Source organism: Euphorbia lathyris, chromosome 5 (assembly GCF_963576675.1).
Source record: "Euphorbia lathyris chromosome 5, ddEupLath1.1, whole genome shotgun sequence".
Lineage (NCBI taxonomy): Eukaryota > Viridiplantae > Streptophyta > Magnoliopsida > Malpighiales > Euphorbiaceae > Euphorbia > Euphorbia lathyris.
In genome coordinates this window covers 17,431,866-17,451,441 of record NC_088914.1, presented here as the reverse complement: position 1 = coordinate 17,451,441, position 19,576 = coordinate 17,431,866, and the positions used below count along the sequence as shown (strand labels likewise).

Here is a 19,576-nt window from a genome sequence, read left to right as displayed (position 1 = left end):
TTATGTAGGTTGAAAATTTTGTATTAAAATAACAATTTTTGTTGTTATTTTTTTTTTAGGTTTAAATATATAATGGATAAATGGAGTTTAAAATAATTTGAAATACGTCAACATATTCTATGTCATGAGATTTTTTTGACGGTACATTATAAACTCAAAACGGATAAATGATAAATGAGAAATTGATGCTCAAAGTGAACCACTTGAAATGGTTTTGAAGAGGATAAAAACAAATTAAACTTCTTCATCCCACGTAGGAAACACTAGTTTATAAGTAAAGAGCTTTTACTAGGGGTGTTCAGCATTTTAACCAATTCACGGATTTAACCCAATCCAAAACCAAAAAACCAGTCCACTCAAAAAAGCTTAATATTTGTGAAATATAGAACTGGAACTAGAATTAGTTCGGGAAGTGAGAATTAGTGTGCATCCGTAGCTATGGAAGAAGATCAATGTTCCAAAATTCTGGAAATTTTGGAATTTCAAAAATCCAGAATTTCAAAATTTTCTGGAATTTCTAAAAATGCTAGAATTTACAGAACTCTGGAAGTCCCAAAAAATTCTGGAAAATTGATTTTTTTTACTTTTTGACTTTTTTTTACTCTTTCTCTCTTTTTTTTCCTGGAATTCCTCATTTCTGGAAATTCCATACCACCGCAGTTTAACGGTGTTAAAGACTTTGTCTTGATTCTACTAACGGTGCAAACTGTAAGGTTTGTTTCGGGACAAAGAAACCATAGGTAGCGCGATCTGTAAAAACGTGAAATCACATGGATTTTTTTTAATTAAACCTAAAATAAATTTAATTATTTAGTTTAATCAAAATAATGATAGGTATAGATTTATGTGAAATTAATTAATGGATTGGTTGTTATTAACCAATCCAACCCAAAACCAATTCAATCCAATTTTATGGAGTATTCATGGGTTGGATAGGTTATTTACAAGCAATCCAGGAATCCCTTGATTGATTGGATTGGATTGGTTTTTGTATCCAATAACCATTGGATTGAACCATGAACACCCATAGCTTTTACAAACAGTTTACTAATTACTAAGGAAAATGCCCTCTCACACACAAGGGTGCAAGTGAATCATCATCGGATTAATGTCACACTAGTTACCAGTCGAACCACCGATTCCTGATCTGATCCCAGTTCCCTCCAGTCTATTGCAATTAATTCAACTCGGATCAGAGACCTGACCAATTTCATATTCAACCGGTCAAACCAGCTGGTTCGGTCCGAGTTTTATAACATTAGATTTTAGTGAATGTCAAATTATACATTTTGATTCCTCTATAATTTTCATTTACTTAGAAAATCTTTGCTTCTGTTATTAAGGTCCGTTTGTTTTACCTATTGTTTGCTGTTATGGTTTGTTTTTGCTATTGGAGAAAACTACTTTTCCAAAAAGTATGGATTCTCTGCTTTTGTAAAAAGCTGCTTTTCAAGTGTAAAAACCAAACAGGATGTGACTAACCAAACACCTAAAACTCTCTATTTTGAAGTAAAAATGCAAACATATTATGACACAAACATAAAATTATTACATATACAGTAAAACCTCTATATAGGAATACACTTGGGACCGGACTATTTATATAACAATTGGGAGGTTATTACTAAATAGAGGTTGGTATAATTATGCCTATAATTATGTCTATAATCAATACCCAAAAGTTTACAAAATCAAGCCTTATAATTATGCCTATAATCAAGCCCTGTAATTATGCCTAATACAAATCAATCAATAATATATTTCCTAAATAATAATAGGGTGTTTCCCACTCATAGATAATTTCAATAGTTTTTTTTAAATATTTTATAATTTAGTTTGAATTCTTAATATATATTACTATATAAAGGCATAGTTTCTAAAGGTGGGACTTGAAAAGTGTATAACAAATAACATTTGGGAGGTTATTCCTATTTATAACCGGGCCCAAGTTGGGACCGAGTTTTTTTATAACAAAATAGAGGTTATTCCTATATAGAGTATTCCTATATAGAGGTTTTACTGTAGTATTAAATCTCTAATTATTAAATGAGTACATCAAATTCAAAAAAAAAAGTCAATAGAAAGATCTGCATTTGTAATTGCATTTTTAATGATTTAAAAATAACTAAAACAACCATAAATTACATTAATAGCCACTGAATTTTGCTCGTTTTCACAGTATAACCACTGAACTTCAAACCGTAACATAAAAGTTACTGAACTTTACACTAAATTACATCCATGACCACTGTTACCATTGACCATGTATCATGACCTTTAACTTCTCTTTTTAACTTTGTAATTCCTCTTTTTATTTTTTATTCAATCCATAATTTTTATAGCAAAACCTATAATGAAGCTTCTGAATTTTTTGGGTTTTAAAAATCAAGCCTTCAATCATTTATTTTTTCATATTAAACCCTCAATCATTATGTTTATACTTCATTTGGCCCTTTTTTAACACTATAATAACCCACTCCCATTAATTGAGTGTGTTTGGCCCATTTTCAAAGAAATGAAACCGGATCCATTCTGTCCGTTCCTCTGTAAAACGAGAACCTCTGAAAAAATGAACATTTACACAGAAATTCAAGTTTTTGAAGTTATATACACTCAAATCAAACATTTATTTAAATTATGTCAATGAAAGGATACTGCCTTTTCAATTCTGCAGTTACCTATAGCAATTCCTTTTCCTAGAAATTAGGAATGATTTGACGTTTTACATGATTTGTATTTATTTGATCATTCGTGAATTTCATCGTAAATAGCAAAAAATGAATGGATTCACCCATAGTCAATTTTCCCCACTTCACTCCTTAGAAGAAAACACGACACCCCTTTTGAACTCTGATTCATCAATGATAATCAGATAACATCGTTTACATTCTCATTCATGAGCTTAAGCTTCCACTCCAAACTTAGATAAGGATCAAGGATATGTCAATTTCAATTCACATAGCAATCAAGATAAGGATCAACATTACATCATTTATTGATGGCTCCCAGTAATATTACAAACCTACATTCTTATGGGATATTGCATATTATATGACAACAAAATGTTTAAAAATACAACAAACAACATAGCAGTACATATGCTAGTTGAATACAATTGGCTGGAAGTAGGAGCAGTAGCTCAATTATTGGAGATTTTATTATTTTATAGGAGGCACCTGGTTCTCTAACTCATTTTGATGATTTTCAACACAAAAATTGACATTTATTTATGTTGAAGGTTCTGAAAATGAGTTTGGAGAACCGGGTGCCTACTATAAAATCCCCAATTATTGAAGGAAATGTTCATGAATTGCAGGATACTTAATTTCAGAGCTTAGATCTTAGCAGCAAGCAGAGCATTCTGTATAGGTTTTGTTGTGATCACATTGTCCTTGAGTTCCATATCACTTGCACTTGGAGGAACATCCACTGCTGGTGAGCAGTTAAAGAATCCATGCGGCTACATCACAATCACAAACCATAAATTAAAGATCACCCACTTTAACTATCAGATTTTCGCCTATCACCCGGACTAAATGCAACTACGATCACTTGACACATTGTTTTACTATGATTACTAAATATAGATTTTCACCTAGCAGTTAAAGAATATTGTTTTTTTTTCTTGTCTCGCTAAAGTCATTGTCATAAATTTCGAGCCAAGTCTATGCCGAAGAGATAATGTGGCGTTACTTTGACTATAGACTCGAGCCATGTCAAATCTGAACCATGCCATATCAGCAACAAATCCCCCTATCGTTGTCTATAAAAAAACAACAAAACTGAAGTTTTCAGGTGTTTTTGTTGCTGACGTGTTACCAGTGGAGTTGAGATATCTCTTAGACTTTGACAGGGCTGGAGTTCATGGTCAAATTATACCGTGTTAATTTTCAGGCACAAACTTGATTGAAAACTCATAGAGTGATTATTGGCTTGAACAGTAACATACCATTAGCATAAATCCAATCCGTTCCACTGGCATCACAGGCCAGTCTTCCAGGCGGGGAATGTGCGTCACTCCAAATACATACCTGTAATAATTTGACACCATTATCATTTTTGTTGCATTTCTATCATATATAATCATGTTGAATATATATAGCACATAACACGATTCCAACATGACAACCCATTTTGACACCCGGATTAATATTCTATTAAAAGAAGAAATATGGAGGAAGAAGGAAACAAGTGGGGATGAACTTGCCATAGAACAACATTTGCTTCTTCAATTGGTCGATTCTGCTTAACCCATGTAGCCAGTCCCTCTCCATTACGTGGATTTTGATTGGGAAATTCTCCACCAGGATACATTTCATCACGTGCATAAGGTGTTACCCAAAGATTATGTTTCAAGAAAGCAGCTCTCCTCAGGAATTTTGCCTCTGAACCAGCCAATGGTAAGCAATTTGAACCAGGTACTAACTTGAACCCAGTAAGCTGCCCAGTCCGGTTCACGGTTCTCGTGTTTCTGATCTGAATAGAGAAATTGGAAACAAAGATTGAGAAAAAAAGGGATCTTTTTTTACCCACAAAAACAGATTCAGAAAGGTAATAACACCATAAAACAAGCTAGTAAGGCAACCTGACACAACATCAACAAGAACACATCAACTAGATATAAAACAAGGGATAAGGTACAAATTTGTGGATATCGTTTTAATTTACCCCAACATTTCCATCCAGGATCAACTTTTTACCCCTATGTAATGGAAAATTTGAACCAGCTGGTTTAACTCTTATTTGACTGACCTTACAAACATCAATTATCTCTAAAACGTTTACTGTGTTACTAAAGAGTTGTATCAGTCCATTCCCAGCAAAACATCAAAATCATAGCTCATTGCCACATATTAAATTAATTCAGTTTTAGGATTTAATTGTTGACTTGGGTAGAATAGAAATATTGTATATAATTAGGGTCTATTTTGTAATTATGTAATTAGTAAGCCTACAAAGCTTATTCTCTTCTCTGTAATCGTATCAATTTTTGATTCTCCAAACTCTTCCTCTTTCCCTTCTCTGCTCTTCATCTTCTTTTCTCTGTAATGTTCTTGAATCTTCATTAATGAAATTCTTCCTTGATTCTCTTATTTCTTTGCTTCTCTAATTTTGATATGGTATCAGAGCAATAGCTTCCGCTTGGATTTCATTGGATCTTGAGATTCATTTTTCATATTTCTTATTCTCGATCTTCTTGTTAGATCGTAATATTAGATCACTTTTTCTGATCTATTTGTTGATTTTTTTATAAGATCTTCCTGTTAGATCTTTCTATTGTTCATTTCTTTTGATCTACGATTTAGGTCAAAATCTCTTTTCCTGGTTCATCTTATTCGATTAATTTCAAGATGGCTAACAATAACACAAATAATACCACAATTCTTGATCAATCGTCGAATCCTACCAGCGTCTACTATATACATCCCAGTGAAAATACTAATCAGTCTTTGGTTTCACTCAAGTTAACTGGTAACAAGGATTACCATTCCTGGGCACGAGCTTTCAAACGATCTTTAATGGCCAAGAACAAGATGAAGTTTGTGGATGGATCTCTGAAGCAAGATGATGTTGAAGAAGCAAATAGATTGGCATGGAATCGATGCAACCAACTCGTCTTATCTTGGTTGAATCAATCTGTATCTACGTCAATTTCACAAAGCATCACATGGTTTGAGAATGCTTATCAGGTTTGGCAAAACTTACAAAATCGTTTTTTGCAATCTGATTATTTGCGTATTGCTGAATTGCATGATGAACTTGCATCTTTAAGTCAAGGGGATCTATCTGTTACTGATTATTTCACCAAATTGCAAGTTATATGGGAGGATTTAGTCAATTTTAGACCTATCTTGAATTGTGATTGTGTTCCAACTGGTGCTGCAACATGTACTGCTATCAAGAATGTGAGAACTCAGCAGGGGCAAGATCATGTTATCAAATTTCTTAGGGGATTGAATAACAATTTTAGTATGATTAAAACTCAAGTGCTTATGATGGAACCATTGCCTAGTATAGAGAAAACCTTCAATCTGGTCATTCAACATGAAAGACAAGTTTATGAAGGTATTGATTTGAGTCTGCTAGGTTCTCTAGGCGTTACAAATGCAAATGCAGGAAATCAGTCTTTGAATAGTGTTAATTTTGCACAAGGAAATAACTCTGGTTTTAAGAAGGGGGCTATTAAAAAGTGTAGCTACTGTGGTAAGGATTGGCACACTGTGGACCAGTGCTATAAGAAGCATGGCTTTCCACCGAATTTTAAAGGAAAAAAGAAGTTTGTGGCAAATACTGTTGCTGAAGAGGATGATTCTGAAGCAGGATTGCAGGACATTGTTTCCATTCCTTCTGAGAAGTTAGGAACTCTTATGAATATGTTGCATCTTTTTGAGACTGGACAGATGCAAGCCAAGTCTGCAAATTCTCATGCCACAACTACTGCTCACATGCTGCCACAGCCTAGTGTTAATGCTTTTTCAGCAGCTCCGATGGTACAGAGAAATAAAAAAACTGATGGGCCAACTTTACATACAGATTTTGGTAATGCAAACTACACAGGTATTCCTAAATTCCCTTACAATTCTTATGTTAATATTGCCAAACATGATGCCATGACATGGATTGTTGATTCGGGAGCAACAGATCATGTTGCAACTGATATTGGTTTATTGTTTAATGTTAAACATGTCTCTGGTATTAAAGTGTCTTTGCCTAATGGTAATTCTGTGTTAGTTCATAAAATAGGATCAGTTCAATTGAATGATCAAATCTGTTTGCATCATGTTCTGTTCATACCTGAGTTTCATTTCAACCTTATCTCTGTCAGTAAATTGTTACAGGACAAGAGTTGTGTGGTATCGTTTACCCATGATAATTGTCATTTTCAGGACATTATGACATTGAAGAAGATTGGTATACCTGATATGGCAGATGGCTTATATGTCTTCACTCAGAAGCATAAAGTTGATTCTCTGCATAGTTCTTTAAATACTGTAAAGAGTGATAATAAACTTAGCAATTTCCCTTTATGGCATTATAGGTTAGGACATCTTGCACATTCTAGGTTGAAATTCTTGTCAACATACTTAGATAATTTTGAAGCGTGTGATACTCTAGCTTGTACAATTTGTCCCCTTGCTAAGCAAAAGAGGTTACCCTTTCCTATTAGTGAAACTGTAACAGAAAGTTGTTTTGATCTTATACATGTTGATGTCTGGGGACCTATTAAAACTGTTTCAATTGCTGGTTATAAATATTTTCTCACTATAGTGGATGACTACACTAGATATACTTGGGTGTACATGCTTAAGAATAAATCAGAAGCTTCTAATGCAATTAAAAGCTTTTGCAATTATGTTTTTAATCATTTTAGCTGTTGTATTAAAACTTTGAGGTCTGATAATGCTTATGAACTCCATTTGCATGATTTTTTATCAAGAAAAGGGCATAGTTCATCAAACTAGTTGCCCTTATACCCCACAACAAAACAGTATAGTTGAGAGAAAACATCAACACATTTTAAATGTTGCACAAAGTTTAAGATTACAAGCTGGCATTCCTTTACATTTCTGGTCTGATTGTGTTGTGCATGCAGTTCATCTTATTAATATTACTCCAACACCTCTATTAGACAATATTTCACCATATTTTGCATTATATCAGCAGCAACCTACATATAATGACTTAAGAGTCTTTGGGTGTCTTAGTTTCATGACCATTCTTAGTCCTAAATTTACTAAATTTGATGCCAAAGCTCATCCTTGTATATTCTTAGGTTTCCCTTTGAATACAAAAGGATATAGATTATATGATTTGGTTGATAAAAAGTATGTTATTTCTAGGGAAGTTTCATTTTATGAAACCTCTTTTCCATATCTTGATAAGAGGCAAAATTCTCAATCTGTCATTGTTCCCAATATTGATTTTCAAGCACAATTGCTTTATCCTAACATATCAAGGCATGTTAACAGTCCTGCTTCTACTCTAAATAACTCTAATGATACTCAAACACTTGGTTTGCATGCTACCAGTGATGATGATTTTGTTGTTGATATGCCTCATAATGTTGTGCCTAGTGATATTGTGGATAATGTTGAGCAGCAAGTTGTTGATGATGTTTGTCCTATTCAAGGAACTAGAAAGTCTGATAGAGTTAGGAAAGCACCTGAATATCTTAAAGAGTTTCATTGTAATAATGTCCAGTCTAAGCTAATTACCAAGCAGTCTAAGGTTAGATATCCATTATCTTCTGTTCTTTCTTATAGTCATTTGTCTAATTCTCATAGAGCTTTTGCAATGAATATTGTTGTGACCACTGAACCTAAGACTTACGCTGAAGCAATTCAACATCAGTGTTGGCGAGATGCCATGGATGCTGAATTGAAAGCTTTACAGCAAACTAATACTTGGCAATTGACTGAGTTGCCACCTGAAAAACCAACTGTAGGATGTAAATGGTTGTTTAAAATTAAATATAAGGCAGATGGGACTATAGAGAGGTATAAGGCCCGTTTAGTTGCGAAAGGATACACACAAACTGAGGGCATTGATTACTTAGATACTTTCTCCCCTGTTGTGAAAATGACCACTGTCAGATTAATTTTAGCATTAGCTAGTATGTACAATTGGGGGTTGTTTCAATTAGATGTCAATAATGCATTCTTGCATGGGGACTTAAAAGAAGAAGTCTATATGCAGTTGCCTTTAGGCATTGAGAAAACTGGACCAAATTTAGTTTGTAAACTTACTAAGTCCCTTTATGGCTTGAAACAAGCCAGTAGACAATGGGCATCCAAACTGTCCGATACTTTATTAGCTCATCAATATCAAAAGTGTCCTTTTGATCATTCATTATACATAAAAAGGCAGCAGAATAAAATTACTTCGTTACTTGTTTATGTTGATGACATCATTATGACAGGTAATGATACTAAAGAGATAGATTATATTAAGACTGTTTTGGACAACAAATTTAAGATTAAAGACCTAGGCAATCTTAAATTTTTCTTAGGCTTAGAAATTGCTAGGAATAGGGAGGGATTATACATCTGTCAACGCAAATATGTGTTGGATTTACTTTCTGAAACAGGATTCCTAACATGCAAGCCAGCAGATACACCAATGGATTCTACTCTCAAATTGTCCAAGAAAAATGGAACTCCCTTGGAAGATAAACAACAATATAGGAGGTTAATTGGCAAGCTAATATATTTAGCTAACACACGACCAGACATATCCTTTTTTGTTAGTTCTCTGAGTCAATTCCTTGACTGTCCTATAGACATCCACTTGCAAGCAGCACATAGGATCTTGAGATACCTCAAGAAAACACCTGCTCAAGGTCTCTTCTACCCTAGTAAAGGCAGCATTCACTTGAAGGCATTCAGTGATTCTGATTGGGCAAGTTGTGTCGACACTAGGAGATCAGTTACTGCTTTTGCTGTATTTTTTGGAGATTCTCTTGTCTCTTGGAAAAGTAAAAAGCAGCCAACTGTGGCCAGAAGCTCTAGCGAAGCAGAATATAGAGCATTAGCACTCATATATTGCGACAACCTCTCAGCCATCTACATCGCCAATAATCCAACATTTCATGAACGCACCAAGCACATAGAGCTTGATTGCCACTTCATTAGGGAGAAGATACAAGCTCAGGTAATCCACCTTCTACATGTTTCAACTTCAACTCAACTTGCTGACCTCATGACAAAACCTCTTGGAAGGCCTCAATTTGAAGATCTTGTAAACAAGCTAGGACTGAAATCAATATACAGTCCAGCTTGAGGGGGGATATTAAATTAATTCAGTTTTAGGATTTAATTGTTGACTTGGGTAGAATAGAAATATTGTATATAATTAGGGTCTATTTTGTAATTATGTAATTAGTAAGCCTATAAAGCTTATTCTCTTCTCTGTAATCGTATCAATTTTTGATTCTCCAAACTCTTCCTCTTTCCCTTCTCTGCTCTTCATCTTCTTTTCTCTGTAATGTTCTTGAATCTTCATTAATGAAATTCTTCCTTGATTCTCTTATTTCTTTGCTTCTCTAATTTTGACTGACCTTACAAACATCAATTATCTCTAAAACGTTTACTGTGTTACTAAAGAGTTGTATCAGTCCATTCCCAGCAAAACATCAAAATCATAGCTCATTGCCACAACCTATATTATGCATAAAAATCTTGCAGAATAGACAAACAACAATAATAAGTTGAGCAACAATGGTAAAAGTAATATACAATCCAATGGCGAGCACTTAATGGATTACAATCGCGCATTGCTTGCAATTCTGATTTCAACAGTTCCTCTTCGGCATAGAATGCATTATTATGGACATTATCCTTTCCAGGTTCATCAACTTTAACATTCACCTCAACAACCTATAAGAAAGGAAAGTAAGTTTCTTACAAAAGAAGAATAGAGTTCTATAGTTTAAAACTCATAGAGATATGAAAGGATAAGTTTCCGGGAAACTAACCTGATTGAATGTTTCGCCAGGTTTACAGTCGACTGCCATATCCATACGTGCTACAAAAAAATGTTGATGAACAGGTGCATACAATCCAGGAGCAATTGTTGTGCCATATTTTCTTCTCCAGGTTGCAATGCTCCTAAGCTTAGAATTCCAGTCAGTTTAATCTCTGCTTCAATTTTTCCGTCCTAATAAATTAAGAAAAAAAAAACATTATTCTATTTAGAAAGCAATGTCCTTTTCAACTTTGCTTCAAATGCTGAGGATGAAAGCACACCCTAACAAGGAGCGATGAAAACTGTAGAAAGATTCCTGATAGCCAAATAATGGGAATAAAAAGATAAAACGGGTATTGAGGGACACGTGGTTTGGGGCCTAGTAATAGGTCATCACTAGAAAGTAAGGTTATTAAACAATTTCTAACATGACAACACAAGTTACAGAGACGACCTGTTTGACACGATTATCATATTTGTGTCATTTATACCATATATAATCATATGGAATATACAGATCACGTAACACAATTATGACACAATAACCCATTTTGACATCCCCTAGAGCTTTAGTTGGTATATATATAGTTGTAGGAAAAGAAGGAAAGGCATGAGAAATTATGTTTGTTTGGCTCATTTGAGTTAGGCTATGCACAATAAACTTTAGTATTTCTCTTGTGCGTGTTTCTATTTTTCTGTTTCTATCAAAATCTTGCTGCCACATTCAAAAGGCGAAGCATAAGTTTAAGAGATATTACTTACTCAAGAAATAAGTACCGGATAATTATGCCAATTTCATAATCCCAACCAGAAAATTTAAAGGAACTGAAGTCCAATGAAGACTTGCCTGATAAAAATGCCAGAAAAATCCGTACTCATAATTAGCCACAGTGCATATAGAAGATACTGATAGCCTTCTAGAACGTCGGACTTCTGCCAATCCCGTTCTCCAATCCTGATGCTTCCATAACATTCCATGATCCTCTTCATGTAAACAAACACAATTCTCAATTGTTTCAACACCTCCAGAGAAATTTGTAAAGTGTGCATCAAAGTACTTGATGAAGCCCAAACAATCACAATTCTGTAGCACAACCGTTATGTCAATCTTAGTTATTTTAAGCAAATTAGACAAGAAGCTAGAACTGGTACTATATGCAAGAGGTGGAAGAAAAATAACATCACTAATAAAGAAAAAAGATAAGGCTCCTACCTTCTTCAGAGAATGTGCATTTTTCCCCAATCCATCTTCCCCTGCATCAAATGCATTTTTCCTATAATGTGGGTCATTTGGATCCCCATATGGTACCACCATCTCAACAAAACTTAACCTGTGCGCCACAGGTCTCCGACCTCGATTACCATCAACATATGCAACAGAATAGATAACTAAACCCTCCCTGGGGGTGAAACCGATACGAAAATTCCACTGTCAAACAAATCGAATCAACAATGAATATGACGTAAGCAAAGACACTAGTTAGCAATGCAATTTCACAAATAAGCAAGAACCTTTTGCCACTGAATAAAGTGTCCATTAACACGAAAACTTGGACCTTCAGGTTGAATGATTTGGAGAGGCTTCACATCACTTCTATCGACACCTCCTCGAGTTTCACCAGCAGTATAATTTCTTAAGGGGTCAACTGGTGGTAGAGGAACAAATTTACGATCTTCAAATTCAATCACAACCATATTTTGCATATCAACAAGTACATGTATTCCTTCAGCTGGACGGGCATATCCATTTTCAATAGGACAGTCACTCTCAGTTCTGCAGAAGATTAGTGGTTTACCAAGCCTGCGGCTAGGAGCATCAGCTTCACTGTGATACCCTACACACCTAAGAAAAAATGAAAATGTTATAAAGAGTAGGAATGAATACATGAGGAACCCATATTTTGCACAAGCAAATCCGAGTAAACCAACCAGGGGTCAACCATCACAAGATCCATGTCCTCGATACCCCGCTTTTTCATTGCCTCACGAAACGGAGGGAATTCTTTCACTAAAGCTTCACACTGAGCACATTCCACAGCATCCTGTAATTTTAAAGCCAAATAAGAAGTTTGGGTATTCTTTTTCTTTACATTTATTATAATCTGGCAGTAAAAGTGATGTGATATTGGTTATGAAAAAGAGATAATAACCAAATCAACAAGTTTTCCCGATCTATCTTAAGGAATTAATAGAATCAAATAACAAACATAAATTGGTGATAACAAACCAATCCCAAAGAATTAAAGACAATGAAAGGAGATCTGACCTTACACCTTCGAATAATTAAATTGGAACCTGAGTGTTTGGCGATTCACAAGTACCTTACCAAAATACTTGTTCACGATCAAGATAATATTGCAAGAATGATGACCCGGTCTCTCAAGCTCACAATAAAGAATTCAATCCCGGATTGAAAATAATTCCCAAAGGAAAAGAAGAACTTTTGTTCATAAAAATATTGATTTCTGATTGATAAAAATAATGAAGAATACAAGCCTTTATATAGGCTACAAAATAAACCTAAACCTAAACTAAAAAGGAAGTTGAATCCTAGTGCACCAAGGTAAAAGAAATCCTAATTAGACAAGGAAAAACATTAAATTCGTTTTTGTCCTTTAGAGCCCAATTTCAGCCCACTAATTAACATTATTTGGGCCTTTTAATTAGCTAGAAATAAGCCCAATCAAACCTATAAGGTTATAGCATTAATTTTAATGAGTCCCAATGGGTTTTGCACATGCCAAACACATGCAAGTCCAAAGCTTCTCTTAAAATATGATCAACCTTTTTACATATCACTATTATGGGCTTGGGCTTGGATACAACACAAAAACACACCATCTTTAATGACTTCGCTAGAATTCATTCCTTGTTTAAAGAAGCTCAAGATGAGTCCATTAAGCATTTGTTGGTCTTTCTTTGCACGATTCTTCGTCATAGGTCCAATTGACAGCTCCAATGGATCCCTCATGCTTCTACTAGGCTCCTTAACTCCAAGCTCCTTTGTTCCATGCTCTTGTGCTTTTGATATCACATCATTCCCTCTCTCTTGAAAAGGATTTGTCCTCAAATCTTCATCTCCTACGTCAAACAAAGATAAATCAGCCACATTAAAAGTTGCATGCACACTATACTCACCTGGCAAGTCGAGCTTGTAGGCATTATCCCCAATTCGTGCGACTACTTGAAATGGACCATCGCCTCTAGGATGTAGCTTTGATTTTCTCTGAGCGGGGAACCTTTCCTTGCGCATATGCAACCACACCCAATCACCGGGTTCAAATAGAACACATTGTCGACCCTTGTTAGCTTGCTTTGCATAATGCTCATTCTTCTTCTCCAGTTGTTGTTTCACTTGTTCATGTAACTTAAGCACCATTTCTGCCTTTTTCTTTCCATCTAAACTTTTCCTTTCATCAACAGGCAAAGGGATCAAGTCTAATGGTGTCAAAGGATTAAAACCATAAACAATTTCAAATGGTGAGAAGTTAGTAGATGAATGTATAGCCCTATTATAAGCGAACTCAATAAATGGTAGGCATTCTTCCCATGACTTAAGATTCTTTTGAATAACTGCCCTAAGAAGTTGTCCTAAAGTTCTATTTACTACTTCGGTTTGACCATCAGTTTGAGGGTGACAAGAAGTAGAAAACAACAGTTTAGTCCCCAATTTATTCCACAAAGTCTTCCAAAAATAGCTTAAAAACTTAGGATCTCTATCACTAACTATACTCTTTGGCATCCCATGCAAACGAACAACCTCTCTAAAGAACAAGTTAGCAATATTAATAGCATCATCAGTTTTATGGCATGGTATGAAATGTGCCATCTTAGAAAAGCGATCTACAACCACAAATATGGAATCATTACCTCTCTTAGACCTAGGTAAAGCCATCACAAAATCCATGGATATAGCAGTCCAAGGTTCATTCGGCACAGGTAATGGAGTGTATAAACCATGAGGCATAACTCTAGACTTAGCTTTCTTACAATTAATACAACTAGCACATATTCTTTCCACATCACGTTTCATATGAGGCCAAAAGAAATGTTCAGAAATCATGTCCAAAGTCTTAGCAACCCCAAAATGCCCCATCAAGCCTCCACCGTGGGCTTCCCTCACAAGAAATTCTCTATGTGAACATTTAGGCATGCATAATCGATTATCTCTAAATAAGTAGCCCTCATGTCTATAAAATTTTCCAAAAGCAGTAAGTTCACAAGCTTTATAAATAGATGCAAAGTCTAGATCATCAACATATAATTCTTTGATATACTCAAATCCTAAACACTTAGCATGCATCACATTCAATAAGCTAACTCTCCTACTTAATGCATCAGCAACTACGTTTTCCTTCCCTTGCTTATACTTAATCACATAAGGAAACGTCTCTATAAATTCCACCCACTTGGCATGTCTTCGGTTCAATTTTTGTTGACCCTTAAGATGTTTCAAGGATTCATGATCGGTGTGGATCACAAACTCTTTAGGCCATAAATAATGTTGCCACATTTGCAAAGCCCTAACTAATGCATAGAGTTCTTTATCATAAGTGGGATAGTTTAAGGTTGCACCACTAAGTTTTTCACTAAAGAAGGCTATAGGTCGACCCTCTTGCATTAAAACAGCACCAATCCCTACTCCCGACGCATCACACTCAATTTCAAACGATTTATCAAAGTTTGGAAGTGCTAAAACGGGGGCAGAAGTTAGTCTTGCCTTAAGCATCTCAAAAGCATCCTCTTGTGCTTTGCCCCACTTAAAGCCAACATTCTTTTTTATTACCTCGGTTAGTGGTGCGGCAATGGTACTGAAGTTCTTCACAAACCTCCTATAGAAACTCGCCAAGCCATGAAAGCTCCTCACCTCGGTAACTGAATTTGGCGTTGGCCACTCTTGAATGGCTTTCACCTTTTCAATATCAACAGAAACTCCTTGTGCTGAAACAATAAAACCCAAAAACACAACTTTCTCCATGCAAAATGAGCACTTAGAAAGGTTAGCGTATAATTTCTGTTCTCTCAAAACATCTAATACAACCTTAACATGTTCTATGTGTTCTGCCTCGGATTTAGAATAAACAACAACAAATTTACCTATAAACTCTCTCAAAACATGATTCATTAATCTCATGAAAGTACTAGGTGCATTTGTTAAACCGAAAGGCATAACTAACCACTCATATAAACCATGCTTAGTCTTAAAAGCCGTTTTCCATTCATCTCCTAATGACATGCGAATCTGATGGTACCCACTCTTAAGATCTATTTTAGTGAAAATAACAGCCCCATTTAATTCATCCAACATATCATCTAACCTAGGGATAGGATGACGATACTTTACCGTGATTTTATTGACGGCTCTACAATCGATGCACATCCGCCAAGTTCCATCTTTCTTTGGTACTAGGATGACTGGTACAGCACACGGACTCATAGATTCACGAATCAACCCTTTTGCCATTAGTTCCTCGACTTGCCTTTGTAGTTCTTTTGTCTCCTCAGGGTTACTTCTATAGGCTGGTCGATTTGGAATTTGTGCTCCGGGAACAAAGTCAATTTGATGCTCAATTCCTCGAATCGGGGGTAACTTATTAGGCATCTCTTCGGGGAATAAATCCTTGAATTCCTGCAAAAGAGGGGAAATACTAGAAGGAAGGTTAGACTGACTTACAGAAGATAAACAAAAACTCTTACAATAAAATAATAATAAATTTTTGTTTTCAAAATCAGCTTGCTTTACATCCCTCAATTTAGCATATAAAGATAGATTTTGGCTTTTGTTAATGCTCCTCTCTTTTTCTCTCCTCTCACCCTCATTTCTCGACCTCACTAATGCCTTTTCACTCACCTCTTCTCTCTTCACACCCTCACTGATTTTATCACTCTTATTTTCTCTCGCCTTAACATTTTCCCTTCTCACAGATTGTTCTTGTAACATTCTTTGCATGTAGAGCTGATCTTCAAACACTTCAGCAGGTGATAAAGGTGGCAAAATATACTTCTTCCCATCCTTAGCAATAGTAAATTTATTTGTTCGACCATGATGTAGTGCTGATCGATCGAATTGCCAAGGCCTCCCCAATAACACATGACATGCTTGCATAGGTACTACATCACATAATACCTCATCAGAAAAAGAACCAATAGAAAAGTTCAGAAGCACCTGTTTAGTAACTTTGAGTTCGTTACTATCATTCAACCATTGTAACCGATAAGGATTGGGATGTGGAATTGTTGATATCCCTAATCGGCTTGCTAACACATTGCTTACCACGTTGCAACAACTTCCTCCATCAATAATTAGTAAGCATGTTTTTCCAAGTATGTTGCAATGAGCATGAAAGATGTGCTCTCGTTGCTCAATGTCACCACTCACTCCCATCTTCAATGTTCTACGAGTGACTAAGTTAACTCCATGTCCTCCTTTACTATCCACCTCTTCTATATCACTACAATCTTCTAAGGTGGGCATATCATCTGATTCATGTTCGGACTCACTTTCGGATATTAACTCACCATGCTTCATAACCATCGCCTTTTGATTCGAACACTCTCTTGCATAGTGCCCTCTCCCTTGGCACTTAAAACACACAATTTCACGAGTTCTTGTGGGTTTTTCAGTAGTTTTGTATTTTGGAGTAGTTCCACCAATTTGCAACTTCCCAAATGCTTTTGAATCAACCTGAGGCGTTTGGTCACTTTTAGAGCTAAATTCAGATTTAGTTTTGAAATTACCTCTTGGATCTGACTTCCATGGAGTGGAAGTAGTGCCTTTGAACTTTGATCTCCCTTTCTCAACCTCTTGAAGTTGTCTCTCAATTTTTATCGCTTTATGGAGCATCTCGTCCATGTGGAAATAAGTTTGTAGCTCAAGAGGGTTGCGAATCTCCCTCTTCATTCCCATGAGAAATCTAACCATGGTAGCTTCCTCATCTTCTTGTATATCAGCTCGGATTAGTGCCATCTCCAATTGTTTGTGATAATCTTCAACAGATTGGTTACCTTGAGACATGGATTGGAGTTCTTTCAACAACTCCTTATAATAGTGAGCCGGCACAAATCTCTTTTTCATGACCTTCTTCAATTCACCCCATGTTCTTATGGGTTCATCACCATCTCTTTTTCTTGTGCGCTTTAATTGGTCCCACCAAACAGCCGCATATTCAGTTAGTTCGGATACTACAAGTTTCACCTTCTTCTCCTCGGAATACTCATGTATGTCAAAGATTGTTTCAACCTTTCGTACCCAATCAAGATACGCCTCTGGGTCACTAGCTCCTCGAAAAGTAGGCATTTTAAGTTTGATAGCATTAAGATTACTATCTTTTCGATCGTTACCCCTTTTTCGGTATCCAAACTGCTCCTCCTCTTCAGACTCGGATAGTTCATCATTAAAATTCAATCTCCCGCGTCCTCCTTTCTTTTGGCTTGATTTCTTTTGGTTTGAAACCAAATCAGCCACAATAGCCCCTAACCTCTTCATCTCACCTACAATAGCTTGTTGCCATTCTTTAGAATCAACATCGTTAACGTTGTCCTTTTTAGGTTCGTTAGACATGACAAAATATATAAAGAATGAAAGAAAAGTGAAATCTAGTCTAAAGCAAGAAAAGAAGAAAAAGAAAGTAAAAGAAGTACCTCACAACCGGTTCAATCACTCTTTTATATTATCTTGATAGATCACAAGGATTATCTCGGGTAATATAAATGCCAATGAAGCAAAAGAATGACAAAATAAAGTAGAGCAGAAACTAGAAGCAAAGAAGACTAATATTGTAACGATAACCAAAGTTTAGCACACTATGACGATGGATAGAAATGAACTCAATCCACATCAGATATGCATGTAGGCGCATAGCCATGAGGCCCAAGGAATGGGACTTGAGCCAAAACTAACAATATATATACTTGAACCAGGCTCAATGGTGGCCAAAGAAAGTAAGCAGGTCAATTATCAATGAGGCATGTTCTTTTAGACAAATAGAAGTAAAAATAAAATGGCATGAAAATGAATTTCTAATGGCTCCAATATCTAGCATAGGAATAAAGTGTTGGATAACTATATTGAACGAGAAAGATGAACCTGCTACTCTAAACCTAAATTCAGAGCAAATCAAGAAACCATAGTGTTTAAAAAGAATTATCTTCAGCGATGGAAATTTGATTCGGTTACCTTCAGAAGAAGGAGGATCAGTGAGTGACTCAACAGGGCGAATCAAAGACGCCATAGCAGCTCTCTCGCGAACCGGAGCCACTGCTTCGGAACCAGCGCTCCAATCCTGCAAAACCTCAGTTGCAGCGGCTGCCTTTCTAGCATTGGCAGAGGAAGAGGTGCAACAAGAAGGCGTCGCTTTTTCCTGAGTAGTGGCCATTGTAAAGGGTTAGCAACTTCACCGTAACCGCCGCAGTGATTGTCACTGTAATACTTCACTGATATACAGCAAAATTCTATCATCTATTTCTAGTTCAACTGATCTTTTCAACTTTTTTTCTCTTGAATCACCTAATCTAAACTGTAGAATGCGGAGTGGAGGACAGATATGGGGGACCTCTTTGGCAGAAATTGCACAGATAATGGCAAAAGAAGAAGAGGGTTTGGGACCAGTGGCGGAGGCAGCCTAGACCCTGGGGCCGGCGCCACCCCTGAGTAGGGTGGTGCCAGGGTTGTCTCCGCCCCCCTAAAATTCTGTACTGGGCTAAGAACAACAGAGTAGGAAGAAGAAGAAGAAGAGGAGCAGAGGTCCATAAGTGTTGGTTTGCAAGAGTAGGAAGAAGAAGAGTGGAGTAGGAAGAAGAAGATGATAACTGCTTCATTTGTTGATACTTTCTTTTCGTTTCGTTTCGTTTCTTTTTCTTTTTACTTTTTGTCAATTTATTAAGTGTTGGTTTGTAAGTTTTGTCAATTGTACTTGACTTTTTAAATTACTTATCACACATTTATATTTGGCTTTAAAAACATATCACACATTTATAGTTGGTATTAAAAATCTATCGTACATCTAAAGTTGGCTCATTCAGACTTTTTTCACATAAAATCGTTGATCTGTCATCTTTGACAAACCAGGTCACATGTGAGCACTATAGAAAAAAAAATATATATATTAGTTTG

The 19,576-nt window shown here is 35.9% G+C and overlaps 1 protein-coding gene and 1 pseudogene across 1 annotated transcript; one reads left to right on the top strand and one right to left on the bottom strand.

Annotated features, from left to right (window-relative positions):
* Window positions 1–2,971: 2,971 nt before the first annotated feature.
* On the bottom strand, window positions 2,972–19,328 carry LOC136229228 (amine oxidase [copper-containing] zeta, peroxisomal-like; annotated as a pseudogene).
* On the top strand, window positions 5,005–7,028 carry LOC136228958 (uncharacterized). Its single transcript, XM_066017463.1, has 2 exons — window positions 5,005–6,558; window positions 6,888–7,028. The coding sequence occupies exons 1-2, from the start codon at window positions 5,352–5,354 to the stop codon at window positions 6,920–6,922; spliced, it is 1,242 nt and encodes a 413-aa protein (XP_065873535.1). The 5' UTR covers window positions 5,005–5,351; the 3' UTR covers window positions 6,923–7,028.
* Window positions 19,329–19,576: the final 248 nt, after the last annotated feature.

Bases quoted from the DNA above. Each gene is read 5' to 3' on its own strand.
- LOC136228958 (XM_066017463.1), top strand. From the start codon at position 5,352: ATGGCTAACAATAACACAAATAATACCACAATTCTTGATCAATCGTCG. The intron at 6,559-6,887 runs GTATTCCTAAAT...TGTCATTTTCAG, and splicing joins TGGTAATGCAAACTACACAG to GACATTATGACATTGAAGAA.